This window comes from Heptranchias perlo, chromosome 31, assembly GCF_035084215.1.
Source record: "Heptranchias perlo isolate sHepPer1 chromosome 31, sHepPer1.hap1, whole genome shotgun sequence".
NCBI lineage: Eukaryota > Metazoa > Chordata > Chondrichthyes > Hexanchiformes > Hexanchidae > Heptranchias > Heptranchias perlo.
Window position 1 is genome coordinate 18291475 of NC_090355.1, and position 25650 is coordinate 18317124.

The 25650-nt window shown below is 38.2% G+C and overlaps 2 protein-coding genes across 3 annotated transcripts in view; both read left to right on the forward strand.

The window, feature by feature from the left end:
- Nucleotides 1-2576, forward strand: part of rbm18 (RNA binding motif protein 18) — a 37402-nt gene extending 34826 nt beyond the window's left edge. Inside the window, exon 6 of one of the 2 annotated variants that reach the window (XM_067969669.1) lies at nucleotides 377-2575. In XM_067969669.1, the coding sequence (XP_067825770.1) occupies nucleotides 377-551 (175 nt within the window). In that variant the 3' untranslated portion in view covers nucleotides 552-2575. Of the gene's footprint in view, nucleotides 1-376 lie in introns of both variants that reach the window. The other variant, XM_067969670.1, reaches the window with a different exon arrangement.
- Nucleotides 2577-16239: 13663 nt separating this feature from the next.
- Nucleotides 16240-25650, forward strand: part of lhx6a (LIM homeobox 6a) — a 51736-nt gene continuing 42325 nt past the window's right edge. The window contains exons 1-4 of the mRNA XM_067969483.1: nucleotides 16240-16317; nucleotides 17588-17659; nucleotides 19261-19443; nucleotides 21558-21679. Of these exons, the coding sequence (XP_067825584.1) occupies nucleotides 16240-16317; nucleotides 17588-17659; nucleotides 19261-19443; nucleotides 21558-21679 (455 nt within the window). The remainder of the gene's footprint in view (nucleotides 16318-17587; nucleotides 17660-19260; nucleotides 19444-21557; nucleotides 21680-25650) is intronic.

Here is a 25650-nt window from a genome sequence, read left to right on the forward strand (position 1 = left end):
ATTTGACTGCACTACTTTTTGATGGATGTTATTCTAAAATTACTAAAAGATCGTGTAGTTTGGTTGAATCAAATTCTACATATTGCTGTTCTGATCAAATGTAACCCTTTCTGCCAACAAGGATGTTCCTTTTTTTAAGAAACATATTTTGTATTTAAATGAAAACTTGAAACATTATAGAAAAGCTTTCCTTTTGGTGCTTTAGATATCTGCACTTACTGAAGTCTGGCAAACAATGTGTTAAGCTATTATGCTAATTGCCAGCTACTTGATTTTGAAAGTCACTTTGCTATTGACTTATCAAAGCCGCAGGATATAATGCAAATTAAAGTGCTTTAATCTTGTTCTAATGGCCTTCTCTTTTTTTTTGTTGCAGCATTAGTGCAAAAATAAAAGCAATCGAAACCAAGCTTAAAATGATGGCTGAAAACCCAGATGCCGAATATACAGGACCCCCAGCTTACTCGTACAATAAGCCCACAGACAAAGTACCAGGTAGCAAGTCACGAACTGCTCCCTATTCTAGACTTGCTCGTAAATCCAAGCGATGACTGAGACCAAGAAAGCTTCACTTTCAGTCAGATCTTTTTCAGCAGATTTCTTCAAATGATATTCAGTGACACTGTAGACATTGTAAAACCTAACAATTCCTGTACAGTGAATTGATATGATATAATTTATTTTTCTAAGAGAACAAAGTTAAGCTGTTTGTCTTTATAACACGTGGTTCAAATGTATTCCAGCAGGGTCATTGGGAGTGCCAACTACTTCTACTCTTCATCCTGGAAAGCTGATTCCCTAATCTGGGTGTCTATTTTGGCCATGCTGTTTAAGGTTCTGTGCCCATGCCTTTGGGTGATGTCAGTGGGACTGAAATACATCTGTTACTTGAGTAATGTCACTTAAAAGCTTCTTGCAATTTGTGGTGCAGGGATGTTCTGTTGTGGCTTATCATGAAGGACATATCCAGAATCTTGCGAGTTTGTCACAAAATGCTCTTGATGATCTGGTGATATATCTCCTTTCCATTTCTTTGCAAATTTAGAATCGCAACACAAATACAGTTATAGATTTAGCAGCAAAGAGCATCATGGAAAGGCTGGTGATGAAACAAAAGTTTTATTTTGACACATTCAAAATGAACTGAAGGCTTGTTAGATCTCAAACTGATATTTGTAAAATAGTATGTGCTGTTCTTTTCCATGATACAGCAAAGGTGAGTTACGTAGCAACACTGCTTTGCTTGTAAATCAGATGAGTGGCAAGCTAAATTTTGCCACTTTGTGTATGGCTGGACTATAACTTTTTAAAAATCCAGTAACAAAATGCACATTGGTGATCCAGATCAGAATAAAAGTGGTGGAATATAGTGAAGCTTCTGACATTAAAAAAAATTCTTGTGATATTGGCTAGATTTTCAGGATCCATGGTATTGTGCAATTGATTAATGGTTATAGATCCAATGTCCAGTCCATGTAACTAAAGCACCTCACACAGGTTATTTTCCCTGACTCTGTAGACCTTCAGCTTTTTGTCTTTATTCATTATTCACAAGCCTTGAAATTCATAAATGCATCGAGATTGGCAGGTGTAGTATGTGAAGGACTTCACGAAAGAAAAACTGCAAAGCACACTCCGATTTTGTTTTAATGAGACCAGACTTGTGTATATTTTTAAAGATATTGGTTTGGGAGCCTATAACTTTCTTGCTATGGGGACATGATTTGTAACTGAGTTTGGCTGTTGGGGATGGTGATATGATGCACTGCTTGCTGCATGTAAGAGGTTTTATCATCCTCTGCACTAATCAGATTTAGCTTTCTCCCTTAAATGCAAGGAGGACATTAAAACAATTTAAACCATTTGTAACAAAATATTTGCCATGCACATAGTATAGTTGTGTATTGTAACGTGTGAACATGGATTTGTAAATATTTACAAAAATTGATACTATTACTCTAAACAGCCTTAGATGCCAGTGTTAAATTGGTTAATGTTATGAAGGTTGAAGTACAGGTTTGATGTTGTAGTTGGCCAGATGTCTTGAGCACTATGATCCTGCTTTTTGAAGAGTGAGCCTTTCTTATTTTAGCCAAGCCACTAACTCAATCTCAGGAACTGACTGGCCTTTTTTTTTATGTAAACCACCCAAAGTGGTAAGATTGCTTCCTATTTTTTCCCAATCCTTAGTATACAAATCAGGCCCAAAGTGATTGGATAATTCCCACTCACAATGGGTTGAATCCTGTGACTTAGAGAAGGGGTACCTACCTAACCCTAGGTTTCTACTTGTACATTGAAGAGTCATCTATAGAACAGATCATGATTTCAATTAGAAACTGTATTTTGTGTATATTTTATGACTGAATCCCTTTTAAAGACTTTGTTACTCCATGCTAATAATGGTAAAAATCTCAATGTCATTCCTTGTGTAAAATTTGTTATTTATGGCTTACAATTAAACATTTTTAGGTAAAAATATTAGATTTTCAAATCATCAACATTGGAGAATGGAGAAAATGTATTGTTTTTTTTCTAGATTTTGTGACTGGTATAACAAGTTTCCTTTTCTGTAATGCTTGTTTTATCTTTTTGAAACTTATTAAAAATGAAAGTATTTAAAAATAGTTGGCCTAAGTATATTTCTGTGCATCTGATCCATACTGATTGCAACAACATCACTTTCCTTTGCAATTAAATTTGAAATATTTTACATGCAAAATGGCAGCCTAAATCATTAGTGTAGCTGTTATACCATGATGTTAGAGCTACATTAGAGTGATTCAGGCTGCCATTTTTGTATAAAATGTTAAGAATTGCAAATACATAATATGAAAAATAATGCAGTTAAATTTCAATTTTTCTTGTCAAAACTCCTGAACAAAAATTGTTAACTTTTTTTATTTGTATACCTCTGCCCCTCCAGTTTACATTAAAAAGGCCGATAAATACATTGCTACATTCAAACTGGAAAATAATTTGCTTTAATTCTAGGAACCAATTTTTTTAAAAGAAAAAACTTGCGATATAGTGCGATTCACAACCTCAGGACTTCCCAAAGTGCATCAGTCAATGAACCAGTTTTGAAGTGTAGTCACTGTTGTAATATAGGCAAAATGAGTATATGCTCTATAAGATTAACCTGTATAAAGCTTTGACCTGAAGGGCACAATAAAGTTGCAGATTTTCCTTAAATGAAGCCACTCAATAGATTTTCTTTGTTTAAAAACTGCTTAGTTTGGGCACATAAGATGAAACATTTTTAAAAATTGTATACATATACTTTGTCCCTGTAATGATGGCTTTATCTAGAGGATGAATCTGCATTGCATGAGAAAGAAGCTGTATGTTTAAGCATGAATTTGTATGTGCTGAAACTTTTTTTTAATAATATTACATCAGTACAATTCTCTTTAGACTTTGATAAATGTAAGGTTATCTAATTTCCAAAAATATTTGGCAGTATAAATGTTTGAGCAAAGTGCAATCACGTGTCTATGAAAATGTTGCCATCAGCTGTTTAGAGCTTTGGTCATCCAGTTTCAAGATAAAATAAGGCTGACCCAGAATTTGGAAAAATTGATGTTCAGCCAGTTCCATAACTGTCCAGTTGTGAGATTGGTGCTATTGGTTACCATTTTGAGTTTTATTGAATTATGACCGGTTTCCAAACAGGGAGATTCTGATGTAGAGGAGTTGTATGTACGCACAGCCTCAAAGATAAATGTGGTCACGAGCTGCTGGCCAATAGTGGGTGTTCTTTCCGGTTGCCCCTTAAGTATCCATGGTGATAATTTCCTGGCTTTAGACTGTTGAATAAAGTTCTTCATTGAATAGGTAAAAAATACAATTCTTCAAAAACCTTTACCTAAGGCATTTGTAACATTTAATTTGAACAACTTTCTTGTTTCATAACTATTGTTAAAATGTGCAAAGAGATAGAAATATGACAGACTTAAGATTTCTACATCAAAGATTCATCTAAGATATTCAAGTGCAAATTGGTTGCCTATTTCTGCTTAAAGTCGAAGAACTATCACCCAAGAAATTAAAGCTTGTGTTTTGTTCGATAATGGATTATATGATTTGTCAAGTCAACAACATACATTTATCTTACTAAGGCAGTTTAAGGGAAAAAAGTAATTCTGTAACAATTATAAGTGTGTATATATTTTTTATCTCATCCAAACAAGAGGATCCTGAAGATTTGATGAGGTAAATAAATAATCAAGAGAACGAAAGAACTTGCATTTTATGGTGCCTTTCACAACCTCCAAATGTCTCAAAGCACTTTACAGCCAATCAAGTACTTTTGAAGTGTAGTCACTGTTGTATTGTAGGAAACACAGCAACCAATTTGCACACAGCAAGGTCCCATAAACAGCAATGTGATAATGAGCAGATAATCTGTATGTGATGTTGATTGAGGGATAAATATTGGCAAGAACACCTCTGCACTTCTTTGAAATAGTGCCACAGGATCTTTTACATCCACCTGAGTGGGCAGACGGGGCCTCGGTTTAACGTCTCAGCCGAAAGGCAGCACTCCCTCAGTACTGCACCGGAGTGTCCACTTAGATTTTGTGCTCAAGTCTCTGGAGTGGGACTTGTACCCACTCTGATTCAGAGGCAAAAGTGCTACCACTGAGCCACAGCTGACGCCTTTCAATAGTGGAAGATATGAAAAAAAAATTGTATGGCATTGAAGGTCAATGATGTGAGGGGCTGTTTCCCACTCCAATTTGAAGGTGGCAGCAATGAGATTCAGACATCTAAACTGGTTTTTGGAGACGAGTGGAAACTAACAGTTTTGTTTCCTTTTCTCTGCTACTTCATTTTCTGCTCCACCTCCAAAAAAAAAAGGGAGTGAAATTGGTAACTCAATTTATCCAAAAAATCTGTTTTATGTTCAGACCTGGTTTAATGAATGTTCAGGGAAAGAACCAGAAATTTTCCACTGGTAGAAATTAAAGTGAATAGGTATGAGTTAGCTTAGCTGTAGTTAATTCAATGATTGGCACAGTATTGTCGTAGATTTTGTTGCAATAGTTTCATGAACTGGTTCCATATTGCTGGTGATGGGTGAAGACCGCCAAGGAACACAGACTCCACTGGAGACTGAGCATCCAACCCACCAACTACCATCAGACTTTTAAACAACCTACTGCCCCACAATTACCAACATTTAATCAGATAAGCAACGCACATCTTAGGGCACCTAAAATGGTGAGCAGAAATTTGTGAAAATCTCCAATGCGTTGCTCAGCATTATATTTCATCTTCTGTCATGGGAATTTGAAAATTTCAGTTTTTGAATATTTAAATTGTAATGAGTAAAAAGGTCAATTCATCAAGAAATAAATATAATTTTCAATACGAACTACAGAAGCAGATGCATACTTATTTTAAAAGTTGAATTGTAATTTGCCCTTTGTTTCTGATTTCAAAACCTAGAGGTTGATTACACTCATAAGAGCATCTATTAATGCCCTGGATCTATAAATCAGTCTTTCAGAATATGGAAATGACTGGGTTAGTGAATACGGTTATACAAATTCATTGGTCTGCTTAATTATGCACTGTTTCCTGCTCTCTTGAGCTGGATTGATGTTCCTGGCTGTTACTTAACTAGTTAGGTGGCTGTTAAACTGCTTAGGAGGGTCAAAATGAGCACTGTTGCAGGTGAGTCCTGATCGGCTGAATTTCTGTCTGTAAGGCTAAAAAATACATGGAATAAAACTGAATTAATTTACATTTCTAGTCACTGCTTTTAGATTTTTTTTTTAAAATGGCAAGTCTAACATTTCCCATGGATCCTGAATTTCAAATAGATTGTGAATAAAACTAGGCTAAAACTGTGTGATGTGTCCAATAGGCAGATGTAAGTTGAACTGTACCAGAGGAGTTAAACACAAGTTTGTTTTAGAAGATGTTGCACAATCGTTGAGTGCAGAAATGTGATAGAAATTAAACTTTCTGAAGACCCTGCTAACTGATGCCATGTGTCATTACAAAAAAATACTGTTGATGAACCAACAACAACTTGCTGCATTTATATAGCACCTTTAACATAGTAAAATGTCCCAAGGTACTTCACAGGAGCGTTATCAAACAAAATTTGACGCCAAGCCATATCAGGATATATTAGGACAGGTGCGTAAAAGTTTGGTCAAAGGGGTAGGTTTTAAGAAGTGTCTTGTTTCCTACATTACAACAGTGACTTCACTTCAAAACTACTTAATTGGCTGTAAAGCACTTTGGGATGTCGTGAAAGGTGCTACATAAATTCAAGTCTGTCTTTCTTTAGAGGAGGAGAGACGGAGAGGTTTAGGGAGGGAATGCCAGAGCTTGGGGCCTAGGCAGCTGAAGGCACAGCCGCCAATGGTGGAGCGAAGGAAATCAGGAATGCGCAAGAGGCCATAATTGGAGGAGCACAGAGATCTAGGGCTGCAGGAGGTTACAGATAGGAGGGGCAACGGTGAGAATTTTAAAATTGAGGCATTGTCAAACCGGGAGCCAATGTAGGTCAGCGAGCAGCAGGGGTGATGGGTGAAAGGAACTTGGTGCAAGTTAGGATACGGGCAGCAGAGTTTTGGATGAGCTCAAGTTTATGGACATATAAGGTTGCTACTTTTGACCCAAAAGTGGTGGTATATTTCAAGAGTCCACTGAAGCCAAGAGGTAGCCTCACAGTGCTTGGGCGTCCCACCGACTGTGTATGTAACTGCAACCTGGTGCAAAGGTATGGTAAGTTTAATAGTTCCCATGCAGTCACTAGATCTCGTAGTTTTAAAAAATTCCTATGTGCTAGCATTAAAAAATTAACTGGGGATTGGAGTTCAGCACGTGTCCAAACAAGGAATTGCACAATCTGCTCATGCTCAGCTGCTGCCTTTGCATTACATTTTACACATACACACATATCTGTAGTATAATGGCAGCCTAAGAAAATTATGAATGTGTATTTGAAAACCAGGGTTGCTAACAAGATACATTACATATTGAAGTAAAAACTGGTGATGTACACCCTGGACAAAATTACTGTTACAATTATGGAGCCAATGAAGAAAGCAGTTGATGACCTGTTTGCAACAGAGGTACTCACTCATCTGAGAAAACAAAGTATGGTGATGTCTGGGAAGCCGAACAAGCTGAGAATCATTGATCATAAGCATTTAAACTGAACAGTTAAGAGATCTTACAATCTACTGCCAACAGTTGAAAAGATTGCTGCAAAAGTCAAAGTCAAGATTTTGCCTGTACTAGATGCCAAAGATGTGTTCTGGTAAATCAAGATGGCCAAAGAATCAATCTATTGGCAACCTTCAATACTCCATTTCAAAGGTAGTGGTGGCTGTGTTTGCTGTTGGATTGGCTTCAGAGGAGTAACAAAATGGAATGCATTAAAAGTCTTGAGGAACTCTATCAGTAAAAGTTATTGAAATAAAACAAAAAGCAAAATACTGCAGATTTTGGAAATCTGAAATAAAAATAGAAAATTCTGGAAACACACAGCAGGTCAGGCAGCATCTGTGGAGAAAGAAAAACGATTATAACAATGTCCTGAAACATTAACCAAATCTTTTTCCTTCAAAGTTATTGCAATGACATTTTAGTGTATAAAGAATGAGCTGGTCTTATGATTACCATAGAGCATAACAAGATTCTCTGTAATCTGTTTGAGGGAACACATGAGAGGTTAAATATATGGGTCACCTATTAACTATTAGTAGGTTGAAGCCACATGAAAAGAAATTGAAGCTTCCCTGCAGATACTTAAACCAATTTATGTCCATTCATTCAAGCACTTAGTGGGCATAGTGAATTATCTTTCAAAGGTTGTTCCACATTTCTTGACTGCAACTGAATCATTGAAATGTATAGAATACAAAGGTGTGGAATGGAGTTGGATAGAGACCCATGACCATGCTGTAAATGAAGTCAAAAAGCTAAGCACAGAACATCCAGTTTTAGGTGTTGTGATTTGAAGGAGATCCATTGGAATCAGGTTGGTGCAATTTTGAACCAAAAAAGATAGCCAATGGCATATGCCTCAGTTCTTTACCAGGAAGGAATTATGTACAAGGTGATAGAGAGGTTTGTCAAGATATATGGCTGTAAGGTTTCAGAAATATGTGTAATGAAGAAACATTTTAAGGGAGACTGAGCATAAGCCCTTGAAGAGTATTGTAAGAAATCACTCTTTTCTGCATCCAAATGATTGCAAAGAATTTTTTTTTTATTCGTTCATGGGATGTGGGTGTCGCTGGCGAGGCCAGCATTTATTGCCCATCCCTAATTGCCCTTGAGAAGTTGGTGGTGAGCCCCCTTCTTGAACCACTGCAGTCCGTGTGGTGAAGGTTCTCCCACAGTGCTGTTAGGAAGGGAGTTCCAGGATTTTGACCCAGCGACGATGAAGGAACGGCGATATATTTCCAAGTCGGGATGGTGTGTCCCTTGGAGGGGAACGTACAGGTGGTGTTGTTCCCACATGCCTGCTGCCCTTGTCCTTCTAGATGGTAGAGGTCGCGGGATTGGGAGGTGTTGTCGAAGAAGCCTTGGCGAGTTGCTGCAGTGCATCCTGTGGATGGTACACACTGCAGCCACAGTGCGTCGGTGGTGAAGGGAGTGAATGTTTAGGGTGGTGGATGGGGTGCCAATCAAGCAGGCTGCTTTGTCCTGGATGGTGTCGAGCTTCTTGAGTGTTGTTGGAGCTGTACTCATCCAGGCAAGTGGAGAATATTCCATCACACTCCTGACTTGTGCCTTGTAGATGGTGGAAAGGCTTTGGGGAGTCAGGAGGTGAGTCACATGCCACAGAATACCCAACCTCTGACCTGTTATTGTAGCCACTGTATTTATATGGCTGGTCCAGTTAAGTTTCTGGTCAATGGTGACCCCCAGGATGTTGGTGGGGGATTCGGCGATGGTAATGCCATTGAATGTCAAGAGGAGGCGGTTAGACTCTCTCTTGTTGAGATGGTCATTGCCTGGCACGTGTGGTGCGAATGTTACTTGCTACTTATCAGCCCAAGCCTGGATGTTGTCCAGGTCTTGCTGCATGCGGGCACAGACTGCTTCATTATCTGAGGGGTTACGAATGGAACTGAACACTGTGCAATCATCAGCAAACATCCCCATTTCTGACCTTATGATGGAGGGAAGGTCATTGATGAAGCAGCTGAAGATGGTTGGGCCTAGGACACTGCCCTGAGGAACTCCTGCTGAAATCTCCTGGGGCTGAGATGATTAGCCTCCAACAACCACTACCATCTTCCTTTGTGCTAGGTATGCTGTTATGTTTGCAGAAGTACATGTTGAAATTGTAATACAAGCTGGGAAAGGATATGTACATTGCTGATACTTTCAGTAGAGCTGTTTGCCTGGACAAATAAAGATGGTGATTATGAAGTACTCCTGACCAAAGCTGAAGATAAATTCATTGAAGAGACCAGGAATATCTACATCATGCACTGTCCCTCTATCTTGGAACAGTGACTAGCTGAAATCCAGCTGACAGCTCAAAAGCTCAAGCCCTACAAAAATTGAAATTTGTTGTTTTGACTGGATGACCAAAGTGCAAAATATCGTGATCCTTATGTGATTAAAGGACATGACCATTTCCAACCTGACCTGTCTAATCAAAAAGAGATCTTGTTCAAAGGAAACTGAGTTTCTTGGCAGGCAGAGATGATGTGCATAATCCACCCCAGCCATGTTGGAATTAAAGAATGTCTCTACAAAGCCAGAGATGTTATATGCTGGCCCAGCATAAATGCTGAAATTAAATTCTACATTTTTTTTCATGTAGCATATGTATTACATATTGCAAATCACAGACTGAAGAACCTTTGGTGTCGCACGATATCCCTGGCAGGCTGTGGCCAAAGGTAACTGTAGATTAATTCATCCTAGATAGAAAAAAATTATTCCATTGCTTCAAACTGCTATTCAAAGTATTTTGAGGTTAACTTATAACAGATTACTAGGAAATCTGTTATTGCAAGTCTTAAATCACATTTTACTTCTCGTGGCAAAGCAGAGAGAGGTTAAAATCCTTCTGCTGTTTTAATGAAGTTTTAACCCATTTATTTAACTGGATTAATGTCTAGATTAACACAGAAATTTGATGTAAAAATGTTAACCAATTTGCTAAAATAGTGCACTGAAGAATTTCAGTCCTATAGTGTGTAGTGGCAATGAATCTCTGATCTTAAACTTGGAGTTTAATTTGCAATAGATTGGTGCTTTACCCATTTAACATAATTTTCAAATTATGCATGGTCCAATGGTAGAGTGGTGATTGCAATTAAAACAATGAAAGGATTGATCAAGAAAGCTAAGGCAGATCAAGGTCCTTACTTATCCCTGATGACCAGAGAAACACTCCAACTGAAGGATTTGACTCTTCTCCAGTGCAAATACTGATGGAACAAAGAACCAAAATGTCATTTCCCTTTCAAAGCCAAGAATTATGGAAGGTGTTCTTGAAAGCTAGAAAGGAGTAAGGGGGACATTTTTTTTTATTTGTTCATGGGATGTGGGCATCGTTGGGAAGGCCAGCATTTATTGCCCATCCCTAATTGCCCTTGAGAAGGTGGTGGTAATTACACTATTACAAAAGAGGAATAGGACAGTAACTAAAGCTAAATGAAGAAAATGCAACCATGATCAGCAGATAACAACAATCAGTGCAGAAAGCATCATGTGTGAAGAAAGTTGTTCCTAGACCTATGAAGTGAAGAGTATTATGGAACAGTGTAGACACAATTGCAGACAATTGTGAAAACAAAGGAATCTCCTGATTGATCTACAAGATGCCAAGTGGATGTGGATTCTTACACAAACTGTGCCTCTGTATCACTGAAAACTACCAACTGCTGCTGGGAGCAAACTCATGCAGGATACAGAAAAGGAACCAAAGAGGGAAGACTTACTCAGATCCTCAAGTCAGAAACCACCACCATTAACGACAGAGATCATTGAGAGGTAGACCGATCAAATTACATTGAAGTTAAAGGAGAAAGTTGTAAGATAAAACTCAATTAGTTTTAATTTAGTACGTTGAAACTTATCATGTTTTTTTAAAGAATAGAGATGAAATGATATATGCACAATACAGATATTAGACCAATACCAGAGATCAATGTATTCCTGTAATCCTTGCAGTTCAAGAAGTCACAGAAATCATAGCTAAGTACACAACTGGACTGAGCCAATTAGCTCAGTTTTAAGGATGTGTTTTGTGAAGCATACATAAAGACAGCAAGTGGAAAAGAAACTACTGAGTGTGTGATGAATGGGAGACATCACTACAATTATCACTGTTTATCCAACAGCAGCTTAATGGTGTGGTTGTACATGTTTTATATGGTTTATATAATACACTTTTATACTTATATCTAAACACTAATATCTAATACCCGACACAAGTTTAAGATGGATTACAGATGAGGCAGTGCTAAATTGTACGATTCAATTGTTCTTTTCGGCATGGATTACTTTGTACCGTAAACACGCAAGTGGTTTGCATTTAGCTGCGTTAAACCGTCAATTCGTTTATTATTTGAAGGATGTGTTGCACAACCAGTTGTAACAATTCGGACCGCTGGACCGCACATGACCCGCACCATGGATGGTGCACGCCAAAGTAACGCTTCACATTACTTTCTGAATGAAGTCATAACACTTTCAAATAAGTCACTACAGTAAAGTGTAATACCTAAAGACCGCAGCAACTCACAGTTAAATGGGTAATGACGATTTTGACTTGTGGCTATTTGTAGATAACTGTGTAGTTTATATCCTGTTCTTAAAACGAATAATATAAATATGACTTTCCTATTACCTCCAAACTCAGCACAGTTGTTGGTTCTATATCCCTGTGCTCCATAAAGTTCCCAGACTAACAGCATTGTAACAGATTAGAAACGAGTATCCACAAATCTATTTTCTGTATCAAGCGTACAAATTCAGAGTTCCACTTTGCACTCGTTCTTGGGAAGTGCAGCAAAACATTGGGGATTTTGTGTGGGAGCAAGAGTGTCGATCCAAAGAGCCCTAAAGTTGATTTATTGCGGACCAATCGTTAGTTGGCGTATTGATTTGCTTTTGTTTAATAGTCGCCGAATGACCATTTCACGTCTACAGTATAACATTGATATAATACTGCTTATTGTAAAAACTTACTGAGCTCCATAGTAGGCACTTTGTGATTATAATCTACATAGTGGTATGTCGACGGAGCAGGGTATCATCCGTCCCTTTCCCACACAAACCGATGATAGGAAGGGGTACAGGTGGAATTGGATCAGTTCAATTGGTAATTGTTTAGGAGGTTTTATCAGTTGTGATTCATTTTTTGAGGGACAAGCTTCCTATCCTGGAGGTGTTGGCTCCCTCTTGGGGTAGAGTTCCAGCAGCCTTACGGGTGCCCATTATACATGTGTGATCATGGCAGCGAATACAGGCTATTTAACCGTGGGATGCCTCACAGCTCAGCCAGATCATGTCCTTACCCGCGGTCCACACAAACGCATTTCTAGCAGAGGTCACTGGGTACCAACCCTGACTGATTCTCGCCCCCCTCCCCCCAACACAAGGGCACTGAAGCCTCCTACTGCCCAATTCTCAGCTAACTCGACACAGACCAGAGAAGGAAGCTAGGACCTTTAATATGTATGGGTCAACTACTCACTGAGTAAACTGGCAGGGCCACTGGGTCCTCCTTATTTTTTTAAAAGTTATTACATATTTGTTCACCAGTCATTGCAGGTCCCCTTTAAGCGCTACAGTCAGTATTTCAATCAGAAATGGCAGAGTTCAGCAGAGAAATACTGTCGCCGCGGATTTACCAGTTAAAATGTCAGAGTACACCCTCAAACCAAAATGATCAAATAACATTTTAACCCACAAGTGAATCTAACGCAGTCCGTGGTGGGAGAAATGTTGCCCTTTTTTTTCTATCCTCATCGCTTATTTATTTTTTCTATCATTTTGGCCACACCTTCCGCAGAGCTGGAGAGATTTACTCGGGCTACTGGGATATCTGTGGGCGTCACAGCCGTCGCTACATTTCACCGCTATTCTGCTGGGAATTTGTTGTGACGAGCAAGGGCCCAGTTCCACTAGCAGGTGACGTGGAAACTGTTGGTTGTTTCATGAGAGAGTTGTGAATTATTTGTTTCATGTGAGTTCCCCGTTGAGTGGTTTAAGTAACTGGTTAGTTGTCTCTGGTGCTGTAATAGTTAAACTGATGGCCTCAGTATTTTGCTTCATGCCAAACTGATCCTCTGACCGTGTGATTTCCTAAGAAAACACATTTCACCAAATAAATCCGAAGTATATGAAATGGGCGATTGAATATGTTTTATTTCTTGGAAAGCGGATAATTGATATGAATTATTGTACTTTCCGGAAAAAAAATCCAGCTGAACAGGGAAATGGCACCGTTCATATAGTTTAAAAACACTGTAGTAAAAAGTTACTGATATAGAAACTTGTAAAATGAGTTGTTACTACACTGAACCTAAAATATCGATTCAACCAAATGGAGAAACGCTGGCCTCGTCCTCAGTGCTACCAAAGATGAAAGTGTAGAGTAGAACATTGTGAGGTGAGAGGAATGGATGCCAAGTGGTAACTGACCTCATCGGAGATGTCAGATGTGCTTAAAGGGAGTCTGCATTCCTCGCCTGAATAGACTGAAGTTCACACATACATGGGAGAGGTAGTGGAGAGTAAAGTGTTGGTGCACAATGCATCTGGGAGTGAGCGGGACAGGTACGAGTCAGTTTTGTAGTCCCATTCACGAATGGGATAAACTGCTCTTGAACTGTTTAACTGTTTATGCAACAAATACGCTGTTACAGGCACCGAGACACTCCAGTGGCTCACTGTCTTTATGTAAAATACTTTCAGGTTTCTGCCCAGGGTTTTGTCTGCCATCTTGAAAATCCAAAAAGTGAGGATTGAAATTTGAAATTGTGCGGGCTGCAGGGAGTCCCGGTTATATTTTAATAATCTAACATCGCGCTATTTTAGATTTCTCGCTCCTTCCCTCATTAGCTCTCTAACTATTAAAATAATCTATAATTAAACGTTAACCATGCTGGTAGGTGGACGGTAACACGGACATGCCCCACAACAACAACATCAACTTGCGTTTATATAGCGCCTTAGATGATGATGTTTCTTTCATTTGCAAATTTTAATATGTATTTATATAGGAACAGGAGCGGGCCATTCAGCCCCTCCAGCCTGTTCCATCGTTCAATTAGATCATGGCTGTTCTCTCCCTCACCTCCATAATCCCTTGGCACCCCTACCTAACAGAAATCGATCCATCTCAGTCTTAAAAATTTCAGTTGACAGTCTTGTCCACAGTCTTGTCGGGGAGAGGGTTCCAGATTCCCACTACCCTTTGTGTGAAAAAGTGTTTCCTGATTTCACTCCTGAATGGCTTAGCTCTAGTTTTAAGATTACGCCCTCTCGTCCTATATATTTTTCTTATAAAATGTTTTGATGCCAATCCATCAGGGAGCTAGACATTCAAATTGGCCCTGTGACAAATTAATCATATGCACTGTTTCAGACCTTTGACCGGGGTAGTGCTGGCAATTGAGGAGGACAGGCAAGTGGTCCGGTCCATAATACATGCGAAAGAGCTTTGAACATTAAAACTAAAGACAATGGTTTGTGTTCGTAGACGAGCAGTATTAATATACGAACACATGTAAATGTCGTAGACACAGTTGCGTACACACCTGTATACAGGTACAAAGCCTAGTTATCCACAGACACACAAATAATTACATGCCCAAATGCAGCTGCAGACAGAAATATACTCATCCAGATGCTTAGGTATACATTGACATTTATGAAATAGATGACTAGATGCAAATACATATATAATGCTCCACTGATGCATTTCTATTTTATCATAAATATCATAGCAATATAACGGACCCAAGAAAAACAAGTATACGGGCATAAAATCTAAACAAAATAATTACACTGAAGATTTGTCACATATCACATGGAGTTTGAGTTGAGCCAAAAAATTGCGACCAATTTGCATAAAAATGCACCGGTCCGGAGTATGTTAGGGTGGAGGATGGAGTGAGGAGCAGACAACAGCAACAGTGCCATGTGCACAGATTACTGTAACAGTCCAGACATGCGTTTAATCACATGCCTAATGTCATCATCTCACCTATACATTTTCAGTCAACCAGAGAGGTGTACCTTTCATTTATTTGTAGATATGTGCGCATTTGGCAAGTACAATAACTAACTCCCTAAATCGTATTTTCCGCTAAAGGGATACGTTAAGGCGGCAGGGTTGTTAATCAGCAGGTCAGTTTTACACACACCGAGCAAACCAACTGCTTATTTGGTTTGATTTAGGAGATGGGTCATCAATATATAGATGACCGCAATGAATTTCCATTATTAAAAATAGATTGTTGTAGGAATTTAACTACATTCAATAAACGCCTATGAAAAGTTATTGGGAAACAGATACACAGATCTTTAAACCCTGCTAACCTACTGATAACCCCATGGGCGCTTCTGGCTGAAGTTGAATTCACTACGGTTAAAGTGAATGAGAGGAGGTAAACTTTTTCCCCCACTCCCTCCGGTCAATCCTGATTACACAGTTAGATTAAACAGATCCCTAAACCCCTCGTACTTCCACATGGACTTTCTCTAGAAGCTGACAGACCAGACGTGCCCTACATGATCGAGTCACTTCACTTCCTGGCTTCCAGCAACTCCATCTCCAAACGGAAAAGTGGAAGGAAGAATTTTTTTTTTTACAAAGTCCAGTAAACATTCAGCTCTGGAAAAAGCCCGCTGGTCTGCAACAAGCTCGCTGAAGTCGAGGATCTGAACCTTCCAACCAAATTGGTGTGTGTATGTGTGTTTTTTTTTCTCTCCACGGCGAAGAAATCGCAAGCGCTGCGTTGATGTCCAGTTTCGAAACGTAATCACACTGAATGCCCCCTCATACCTCAGTGCAAACAGGATTTTCTGGTACGCCTCTGATAAATGCTGATGCTGTCTAACCGTGCAGAGCTCCCGAAACACGGGGAGCTGTCCACAAGTGGATTTTATACTTTTATCTAGCAAGGGGGAAGAGAAAACATAAGAGGGAATCTTTTGATCGACATTGAAACTTCTCGAGCAGTTTCCTGGGTGTTGCGGAACCAGTTCTTTTAAGACTCGACGTTCCCCATGTACTGGAAAAGTGAAACTCTGGCTCCTCTGCCAGAGGGGAACAAGGTTCTGTCTGAAGGAATTCCAGCCGAAAAGGTAAAACACTTCGCTTTTACAGGGGGAAAGAGAGAGCGAGAAATATTACTTTGGACAATATGTGTGCAAGTTAAATGGGAGTTTTTAGTAACTTTCTAGTCAGTCCGTGTGTTTGTCCCTTGCTTTTTAACTATAGAAAAGCAGCCGGCTGCAAAACCTTGTTGGATATGAATGGCTTGAAAATCTGATTTAAATGAGGATAAAGTTTGTCCAAGTGTCTCCTGTGAGCTTATGATTGGAATTATTACAGGGGAGAAAAAGATCTCCAAATATAGATAAAAGGCGAACTTGGGGAATTAACTTCTCAAACATAAAACTGAATTGAAAATAGATCGGCCCTTCAAAAATAGGTGTTAAGAGTGTTGGAGGAACGTCTAATTATAAATGGGCCGTAGTAATATCAGTGAGATTTTTCAACTGTAGTGTAGTGTTATGTTTGTATACATTTCCAATTCACTGTTTAAATTGTAATAGTGCCCTTAACCATTTAAGTTTGGGGAATATATTCAAACAAGTATATACTGTTTACAAGACCATTGGAAACAAAACGTATTATAAAATGTATGATGCAATGTGTGTGCCAAAAAAAACCCTCCTAGATACGACTGGGCTCCCAGACCTCGTGCAAGTTGTACCGTCTCCTTAAATGCAGCTAATAATCGAAAACATGCCCTGTTTCCATTTAACTCCGCACTATGGATCCAAAAATTACTACCTTCCTTCTCAGTATTAGCTGGTTAAAAAGGAGCATTTGCAATTGTAAATCTCGATCTGAAATTAAAAGGGGGAAAAAAGGAGGTCTTCTGAATAGAAAAAAGCTTTCAAGCTGTCCACTTCACACTCTCAGCTCCCAGTCGTTCGTTCAAAAAATATTAGATTTTTAATTACTGCCATTTAGGAAATCAAATTTCCAATTCTGTGGTGCCCGGATGCCTTATTGATTGACAGCTGTAATTGACACCCTGGCTGGCACTTATCTTCCGGATTTCATCCAGTTTCTAATTGCAGGTAGTTTATTTCTCTGCCTTGGATTGCACAGAAAGTGAGCGATTACTTCAAGAGCCCAGGGTTAAGTGGAGAAAAGATCGAATCAAAATTAAAATTGCTTCATTAAATGCCGTATTGTTGCAGAGATTTAAATGCCCACTAGAAAAATATTATTTATTATTTTAGGCGCATATATAAACGTCCAGTTCTTCTTTAAAGACCTTTATAAGACTGCTGCAGCAAGCATTGCATTCATGTTTCTGGTTCAAAATCTCTCTTAAAGGTAATGTCACAGGACAGTCAGCATAAACAAGGCACATCGCGCTGTGTGGAAAGCAAAATTTTTCAGATCATGGTAAGTAAGAGATAATTTAAAATGAACACGATTGATCAGAACTTGCTTCATTCACTCAAGGCTGACTATGTACCTAGAAATTTTGATTTTTTTTTCATGTAAATCCTATGTTCATTTGCAGTTACAGGATTCCACTTGCATTGTACGTGTCAATGTCAGATTAAACAATTCGGCGCTTTTACAAGCGGGGCCGTCACAGTAAAACAATCAAAGTTTGAAAAGAAAAAGTAATGGTGAATAACAGACTATGTTAACTGCGTCACTTTTTTGTGTTCTTGTTTTTTTCAATACAGCTTTAGGCCGCTTCTAAGAAATAAATAGTTTAATGTTACGAATTTTCGTACTTAATCAATATGATTTGACTCTAAACGCTGGCCATTATTTTCCCGTATATAATTGTCATTTTAATGATCAGCTGAAACATACTTGAAAATACCCCCCTCGCCAGTGACAATTTTTAAAATCCAGTTGATTTTAGCCCTGTTAGTGTGTGTTGGATTTTATAGGATAAGGAGATACATATGTGGATGGTAATTATTAACTGTTCGAACGCTTCACCTATTTCGGTGTATAACACATGAGCCCCAATATATTTGTATTTTTAAATGACAAGGATCAAAGCGTGCTCTTCAGATACAAGTCAATGCAGCTGTCCGGATGAAATGCATATTGTTGGCTAAACTCATAATATTTAGATCCTTTGTAACAACCCGTGTCATAGAATGCGATCCCCTTCGAACTCCCCAGTGCAAAAACAAAACTGGTCAGCCTCGGCTGTAATGTTATTGGTGATGCATAATCTAGTTAAAAATCGACCGCAATAAACCCGTAGCATTGATCGACCTTTAGATAGATGTTGCACGATGCTGAGTATAAAATGGGGGTAACATTTGAATCCATCGATAGAAAACACAGTCGGAGTAGCGAGAAAACCGTGTTGGTTTGTGAAAGTGGCATCCCCTGGTTATAGGCAGGTGAACTGTAGGTAATATAGTACAGAATCGCACACTAATCGAGTGTGCTTATTGGTAAAATGTATTAATTCTCCGGCCCCTCTTTACTTAAAACAATAACATGATTTTCGAGGGTTAACAAAATCCAAAATCGATCATCAATAATTTTTGATGGGTGCATTTTAACTGTTCTAATCAATGTTATGATAGGACTAGTCTATAAAATCAGACATCTATCCAAGTAAAATCAGCCCTTGTTTAGAGAGGTGTGCAGCTGGTTGAGTCTGATCTGCTAACAGTGAAATACGTGTATTGGATAATGATTTATTTAACTGGAAACCAACAGATCATCTATTTATTTGGTATACTTTATTTCTCAACGTGAAAGGTTAGTTTCATAAATTTAAAATCTGTAATCCAACCTTATATTCGGCCTGCTTGTAGAACTAGTGCTGACAGCAAATAGTTAATTGCAACAAACATAGTGTTTAAATTTAAAAATAATATGCGATGGCAGTAGCTAAATTTAAAGTGGGGACGGGAGTGTTTTTATAAGGTTGTGAAAGGACTCTAGAACAGATATAATACTTTAAACAGATATGTAGTTGGATGAAGTTTATTCATTTTTCTTTTTGTCCTTTTCTACAGTCCCACTCTGATGGTGACACGCTGGGAACTAACGTGGAGAAGGATGAGCTCCGATCTTCTCCCAGTCCTCCATCCACTCCCTCTATTTCCTCTCCGCCTTCATCTTCTTACTCCATCACCTCTGCTGACAAAAACATCTGTGCCAGCTGTGGCTTAGAAATCCTAGACAAATATCTGTTAAAGGTGAGTATTTTAATTAAAGGTCACAAGGAGAACAATGCCAGAATAACACCTTCATATAGAGTAATCAGATACGTGCAATTCAAATAAAAGCCCGCTCATCTAATGAGCAAATAGTCTTAAATCTCAATTGAATTAGAAAAGTAAAGTAGATAATGGCCACAAAGAGGAGAAAGCGAGTCTTGAAGCGTTGATCTCCTCTGATAAGCGTGGCGAATGAAAATAGGTCTCGCTAATTCAGATTACTCGCTGCGTCAATTCCAATTTTATATATTTACTTTTCGATATTTGTATATAGTAAAATAAAATACATGTACTTTGAATCTACTGTTCAGCAGTGCAGTAGATATTGTCCTGATAGATGGAACACTGGGGTACATAGATGCATTGGTCTGATTCAGTGTTATAGACAAACACAATGAGTGATGGTAACACAATTTTCAAAGTTTGAAAGGCAACATCTAAAGGATGTTTGGAAACACCGTGTTAAAGTATCAAAATGTTGCAGAAAAGGCCGCTTCATAAGTTGTCATTGAACGCGCCATCAACATCCAAATTAGAATTTTGTTGGAAAATTCCCAATATCCTTTATGGTGATATGGGAGGCGTTGTGCATGCTGGGTAGATAGAGGATTATGGAAAATAAATCGGAACTGGGTTATAATAAATGGGAATAAGGAAACAATACTCTATAATGACAGAATTTACTACTTGGAAAGTGTGGATTGTTAACTGTTGGTTTTTAACTCCTTGTAAGTGGAAATACTAATCACTCGACAGAAACATTGGCAGAATCGAGCAACGTTTTATAAAATTAAATACTCATTTTTAATACATGAATTCTAACGAAAGAAAGGTTCACTGACTATAAACTACACATGCAGTTATATTCGTTGCTGCACACAAGCAATTCAGAGATGATTATAATGTTACGAAATGTGGTTTCACCCGAACTGTTGGGGGACTCCAATTTATTTAAAAGGGAAGTATTCCGATTTCTAAACCTTGACCTTGTGACTTCCTCGCTGGTTTTCTATAGATACGTGTATTTAATTAATGTTTGTGGTGGGATCAAGGGATAAATCGCGTGTTGCTTGGAACATCGGTAACTGGAGTTCTTGTTAAACTTTAATGTACTTCGAATTCAAAGTTATGTCGAATTTACTATTTTAGACTTTTTGACATTGTAAAACAAATGAGGGGCGGGGGAAATGGAATGATGGATTGGTGTAACACTATGACAAACTCCTTTTAAAACAAATTGTATAGAACTCTTTACATGAATATCCAAATCTATTTGGCATGAAACTCGTGCAGGTTTTTTTTAGCACATTAGGCAAAACCACATGAATCTCTATTCAGATTGTGACTCGTAGAGCCCATACCTAATTATTCTCACTTGTAAATAGTTGACATTCTAGTTATATTTTGCAGACAGAGGCAGGGTGCGTACGCTGTCCATCTTGGGTGATGGACTCATCGATCAGCAGAAAATTACCCCAAAAGAGTAGCATTAAATGTTCAAGTAACTTACTTAATGAAACCTTTCCTTCGATATTTTGAACCTTATTAAATAATTTTTACAATCTGAGGTGGGAAGATGACGCCATCAAGGCGATCTCGTTATTTTCCATTATATGTTACAAATAAATTATCGTAAATTTTGCGTCATATTTAATATATAAATATATTGGCAACCGCAAAGTGGACCTGATTACTTTGGTTTTCGCTTTCAATGTATGCGATAAACTTCGGATGCTGTATAAAAAAATAAAATAAAATTATGTACATGAGATATATAAGATTATCAGAAAGTAATACTAATATCCGCATTCAATATTTCGCTAAGTATTTTCAGTACCAACAGAACATTGTGCTCTACACCTTCGTCTCTTTATAATGTTACAATAACATTGTAGTTTATCGCTGGTTATAAAGTAAATCAGACAAAATACACAAGAACAACCTCAAATAAACCCTAAACAGATTATTAACGAATGTATGGACTTGTTGGCCTCAGTTCGCACTTTCCGCGCATTTGATGTGTTCAGGTCAAGTGACTGAAGTGCTTAATCTGACTCTGTGACAGTTGATGGATTTTCTGCATTAAATTGCAGGTGAATAATCTGATCTGGCACGTTCGTTGTTTGGCTTGTTCAGTCTGCAGGACCTCCCTACGCAGACATACCAGCTGTTACATTAAAAACAAAGAAATCTTCTGCAAAGTGGATTATTTCAGGTAAGGACCCAAATTCCGTTGAGAATCTAAATCGTTGCTTTCAATCCCATTTTGTAAGGACTCTGTTAAAGTACATTAGGATAATAAAAAAGGGTAAAGCGCGCTTTAGAGAGCACAGAATGAAATATCTGGAGACAGCGTCTTAATATTTCATAACCAACCTTTTAAGCACGGTTAGGGGTAACATTTTTTGAGTTACTGAATCTTTTTAAACCGAACTTTCATCAGTTAAAGTTGTAAATTTCAAAAGATTTGATGTCACCACGTAGTTAGACTCTGTATGGGTGTGTGTGTGTGTGTGAGTCTGTGAGGGTGTGTGGTTTTTAAACGGGTCCTTTCAGTAAATCAATCACATGAAGCACTGCGGTGCAGTAATCAGGTATCCAAACAGGTGACCGCAGTCTGCCCTTTACAGAGTCGTATCGGTTTGAAAGTTGAGAGAATGTTTCAAACCTCTTCATCAGATCAAAAATTCTCTCTGTTCTCATCTATAACCAGTGTACATGTTAAAATCCAGCGAGTAGGCAAAAACAGCGAATAATTCAACCCTCCTGCTATAAATAGTGTTACAAATTGTATTTACGTTTTATTTTTCACTCTTTCGGAATTATTTTAGCTTCTTGCTATTTGCCTAATGTTTAGTTCATTTCGGTATTTTAAGTTCCGTTTTCTTACACATAACTGCGCGATTCATTTAGACAATTATATGAAAATAATCCCAACTCCTTCCATGATGTGCAATGTACGTAATGTAATTATTAGAAAGGAACAGGCAGGCCTTTGTGTCGGCTGTGCGAGGCTTGCATTAGTATTGTGTGCCACATTGAAACATTTTACAAGGTCAGAATTTTCCATTTTTTCTCAGAACGGGGAAACTACACTGCCCCTTTTTATTAATCAACTTGTCAATTTAAGTTCCATTTGTAATTTAAATTCCCAACCAGTCAATATACTGTATGCGATATTTGGTTTGTCATTGCTAGATTGCATTCAAAGGTGTTTGTGGGGTGTATTGTACCCTAAAGAAACGATTGAAATATATTTACAAAATCATAAAATCTAGCTCAGTCTGGACGGAGTTTTCATATTTCATGAATAATTTATTTCAAGTTATAAATATTCTGCAGCAGGATGTGCAAGATTTCCAGGGCACTGCAGAACTTTTAGTAGACGTGTTGGTAGTGTCTCAGGCTTCCATCTTTAGATCAAACCCTGTATGATACTAGTTCAAAGTAATCTGGTGCCCTCGGTGCTATGGGGATTTGGTCATTGGGATGTATTGGATTACTGCAATAAAGTTAATATCAATTTCAGGGGAGAAGACAAGGCTGAAACATTTGCCGAAATTCCGATAGGAAGTTTATTTCTTCTTATTTTGCTGACAGTTGATGCGTAAATTCACAACATGAGAAGTATGACTATCATTTTCCTTGAACTGTTAATGTCCATATGGGAGGCCTTTCTAGAGCTGCCACATCAAACGTGCCACCAGTATATACCAGGGATAGTCTATACGAAAACTTGAATTTGTTGCTTGGATCCAGATCTGAGTTTGTTGAACGCATTCTCTATTGCGTCGGTCCAGCAAGAAGTATTTACATTTCAACAGCTAAATGATCTTTACATGTTGTAAATTATAACAGAACAAATGTTATGCACGTCTAAGTTATCGCACTAAAAATACATTAACAATTTGACCAAAACTATTAAAATTCCTCTTCAATGTCTTAGTTCTTTTATCCTTTTAAAACTTGCTGCAAATCTTTTATTCTGGCTTTGTGCTTTGTCAGATGAACAATATTTTAGCCTTGAGCAAACATGTTTTACAAATATATCATGACATATGACATGTGTTGTGACAGCCTGTTAAATTAATTCCCTTCAAATTTCAAACATAGTTTGACTGTCAGAGCTATCATATTCAAACAATGCTTTCAACGTGAAGTAAAATAGTCATCCCACTCCCAAAAGTGTGGATCCCTCAACATATGTGTGTGTTTGTTGCGTGTGTGTATCATCAAATTTACTTCATTTCATCTACTTCCTCTCTGTTCTACTGATGAGTTGAATCTCACGCACTCTCTGTTTTATCTGTCAAAATGCCATTCTGCTGAATTGCTCATATTCACAAAAGAGAGGGCCCCTGAATCAGTAACATTTAAGGTGCAGATTCAGGATTTCAGACTTTGGAGCACTGGATTTTGGTAGAATTTGAAAAGGACACTGTTAGGTTTGCAAATCTATTGTACGTTTACTGCATTAATACGCTGCTATCAAGTTAAATCATTTCATTTTTATCAAAGATTGGCCAAACACCGATTCTTCTGATCAGTCATTCAGAAATTGTGCCAGCAAAACAGAATAAAGTAGCTAACTTTTAAGCAAGAATAATTGATCATATCAGCAAATCAATTAAAATAGGGCTCGGTTTAACAACAGCTTTTATATCATTTATATATTTTGTTAAATGCCAACAAACAAAATTATACGTTGGAGTAACTTTGTAATCAGTATTCTTACTGGACCAGATGGGCTTTCTGCACAAACCAACTGTGTGTATGGGGAAAGAGTAGGAATAAACTCACATCTTATGAACCTTCTCGCTCCTTATAGAAGTAGTTCGCAAAAACAAATGCCACCAATATAGGTGTTGGCATTTGATATGCTCGTCATCCAATCGGTGTTTCCACGAGAATCTAAAGCTGGGAATAATTGAAAGCAGTGTAATAAATTACCGAGGGTAGTGATAATTATGTTTGAGCACCACATTTAGCATCTGGGCCCGTAAATAACCATGTCTAAGTAATCTTTGTCATGGCTAAATATGAATATTTTCCATCTGTAGCATTAAGTTAAGTTGGACTGTTTTCTTATTTTCCATAATGCTGAAGGTGGGGGAAGGGAGAGCATTGGCAATGTTGTTAGCTGATGGTGTGTTCATTTTTTAAAAATGGATTCAGTAGAATCATACAAAAAATGAGTATAGGTGATTTATTAAAGGCGGTGGTATACTGTACCGTACTATTCCACGCTGCGTCACGCCATCGCACTGAGAGCTCTCATCACACCACGATTTAAAACCATGGTTGTCCAAAGTAAGTGTATGGGATTAACCTTTAGTAGGCTAAATGAAGATTTGCGTCGGGCACAACAGGTGAAATCAGATCAGAGTTGCACCGCCCTTTTACAAATCAATCACTTACCCGTTTAAAGTATTGACATTTAAGTAACCAGAAAGCTCATTCAGAAACATAATCAGCAGTGAACAAAATAGGATTGAAATATTTGTTAGTCAAAGACAATGGGGACAATTACATGAATATAAATGGGGGGGGGGGGGGGGGAAACGTCGGGTGTTTATAGTTTAAGTTAAAACAGTGACTGCACTTCGAAAAGTATTTCATAGGCGGTAAATCGCTTTGGGACGCCATGAGGTCGCGAAAGGTGCTATATAAGTACAAGTCTTTCTTTTAGCTCTATAAAATATCAAAGAGATACTCAGCTTTAATAAACGAGAGGGAAATGGCCCAGTGCAGGCTGGTCAAATTTAAGGACAAAAGCATATATCTGCCCCATCGTGCTGGCTGTATTAACATTTCTGCTGCGTGTGGATTTGCAGGCAGAATGAGAGTGCTTGTGTCTATAGATTCTGTGCATCGGAACTTTCTGCTGGGGCTGCGGAATATCGAGGATTAGGCTAAAGAGAGCAGATGTTTGCTGAAGCATTAATCTGCTGAGTGACACCGGGCTGCACTTGTATCATGAGCAACGTAACTCACCAGCACTGCTGTGTTATCCTGGACATTGTATCTCTATATTTCACCCATGAAGCACCAGTGTTTAGGGTTTAAATATTGAACAGATAGGAGGAGACATAATCAAGTTCTTCATACAGCGCACTAAAATACAAGCGCAACAGTAACTGTATCTGTCATCTGAACCCCAAGATTGTATTAAAGCTACTCCCTCCC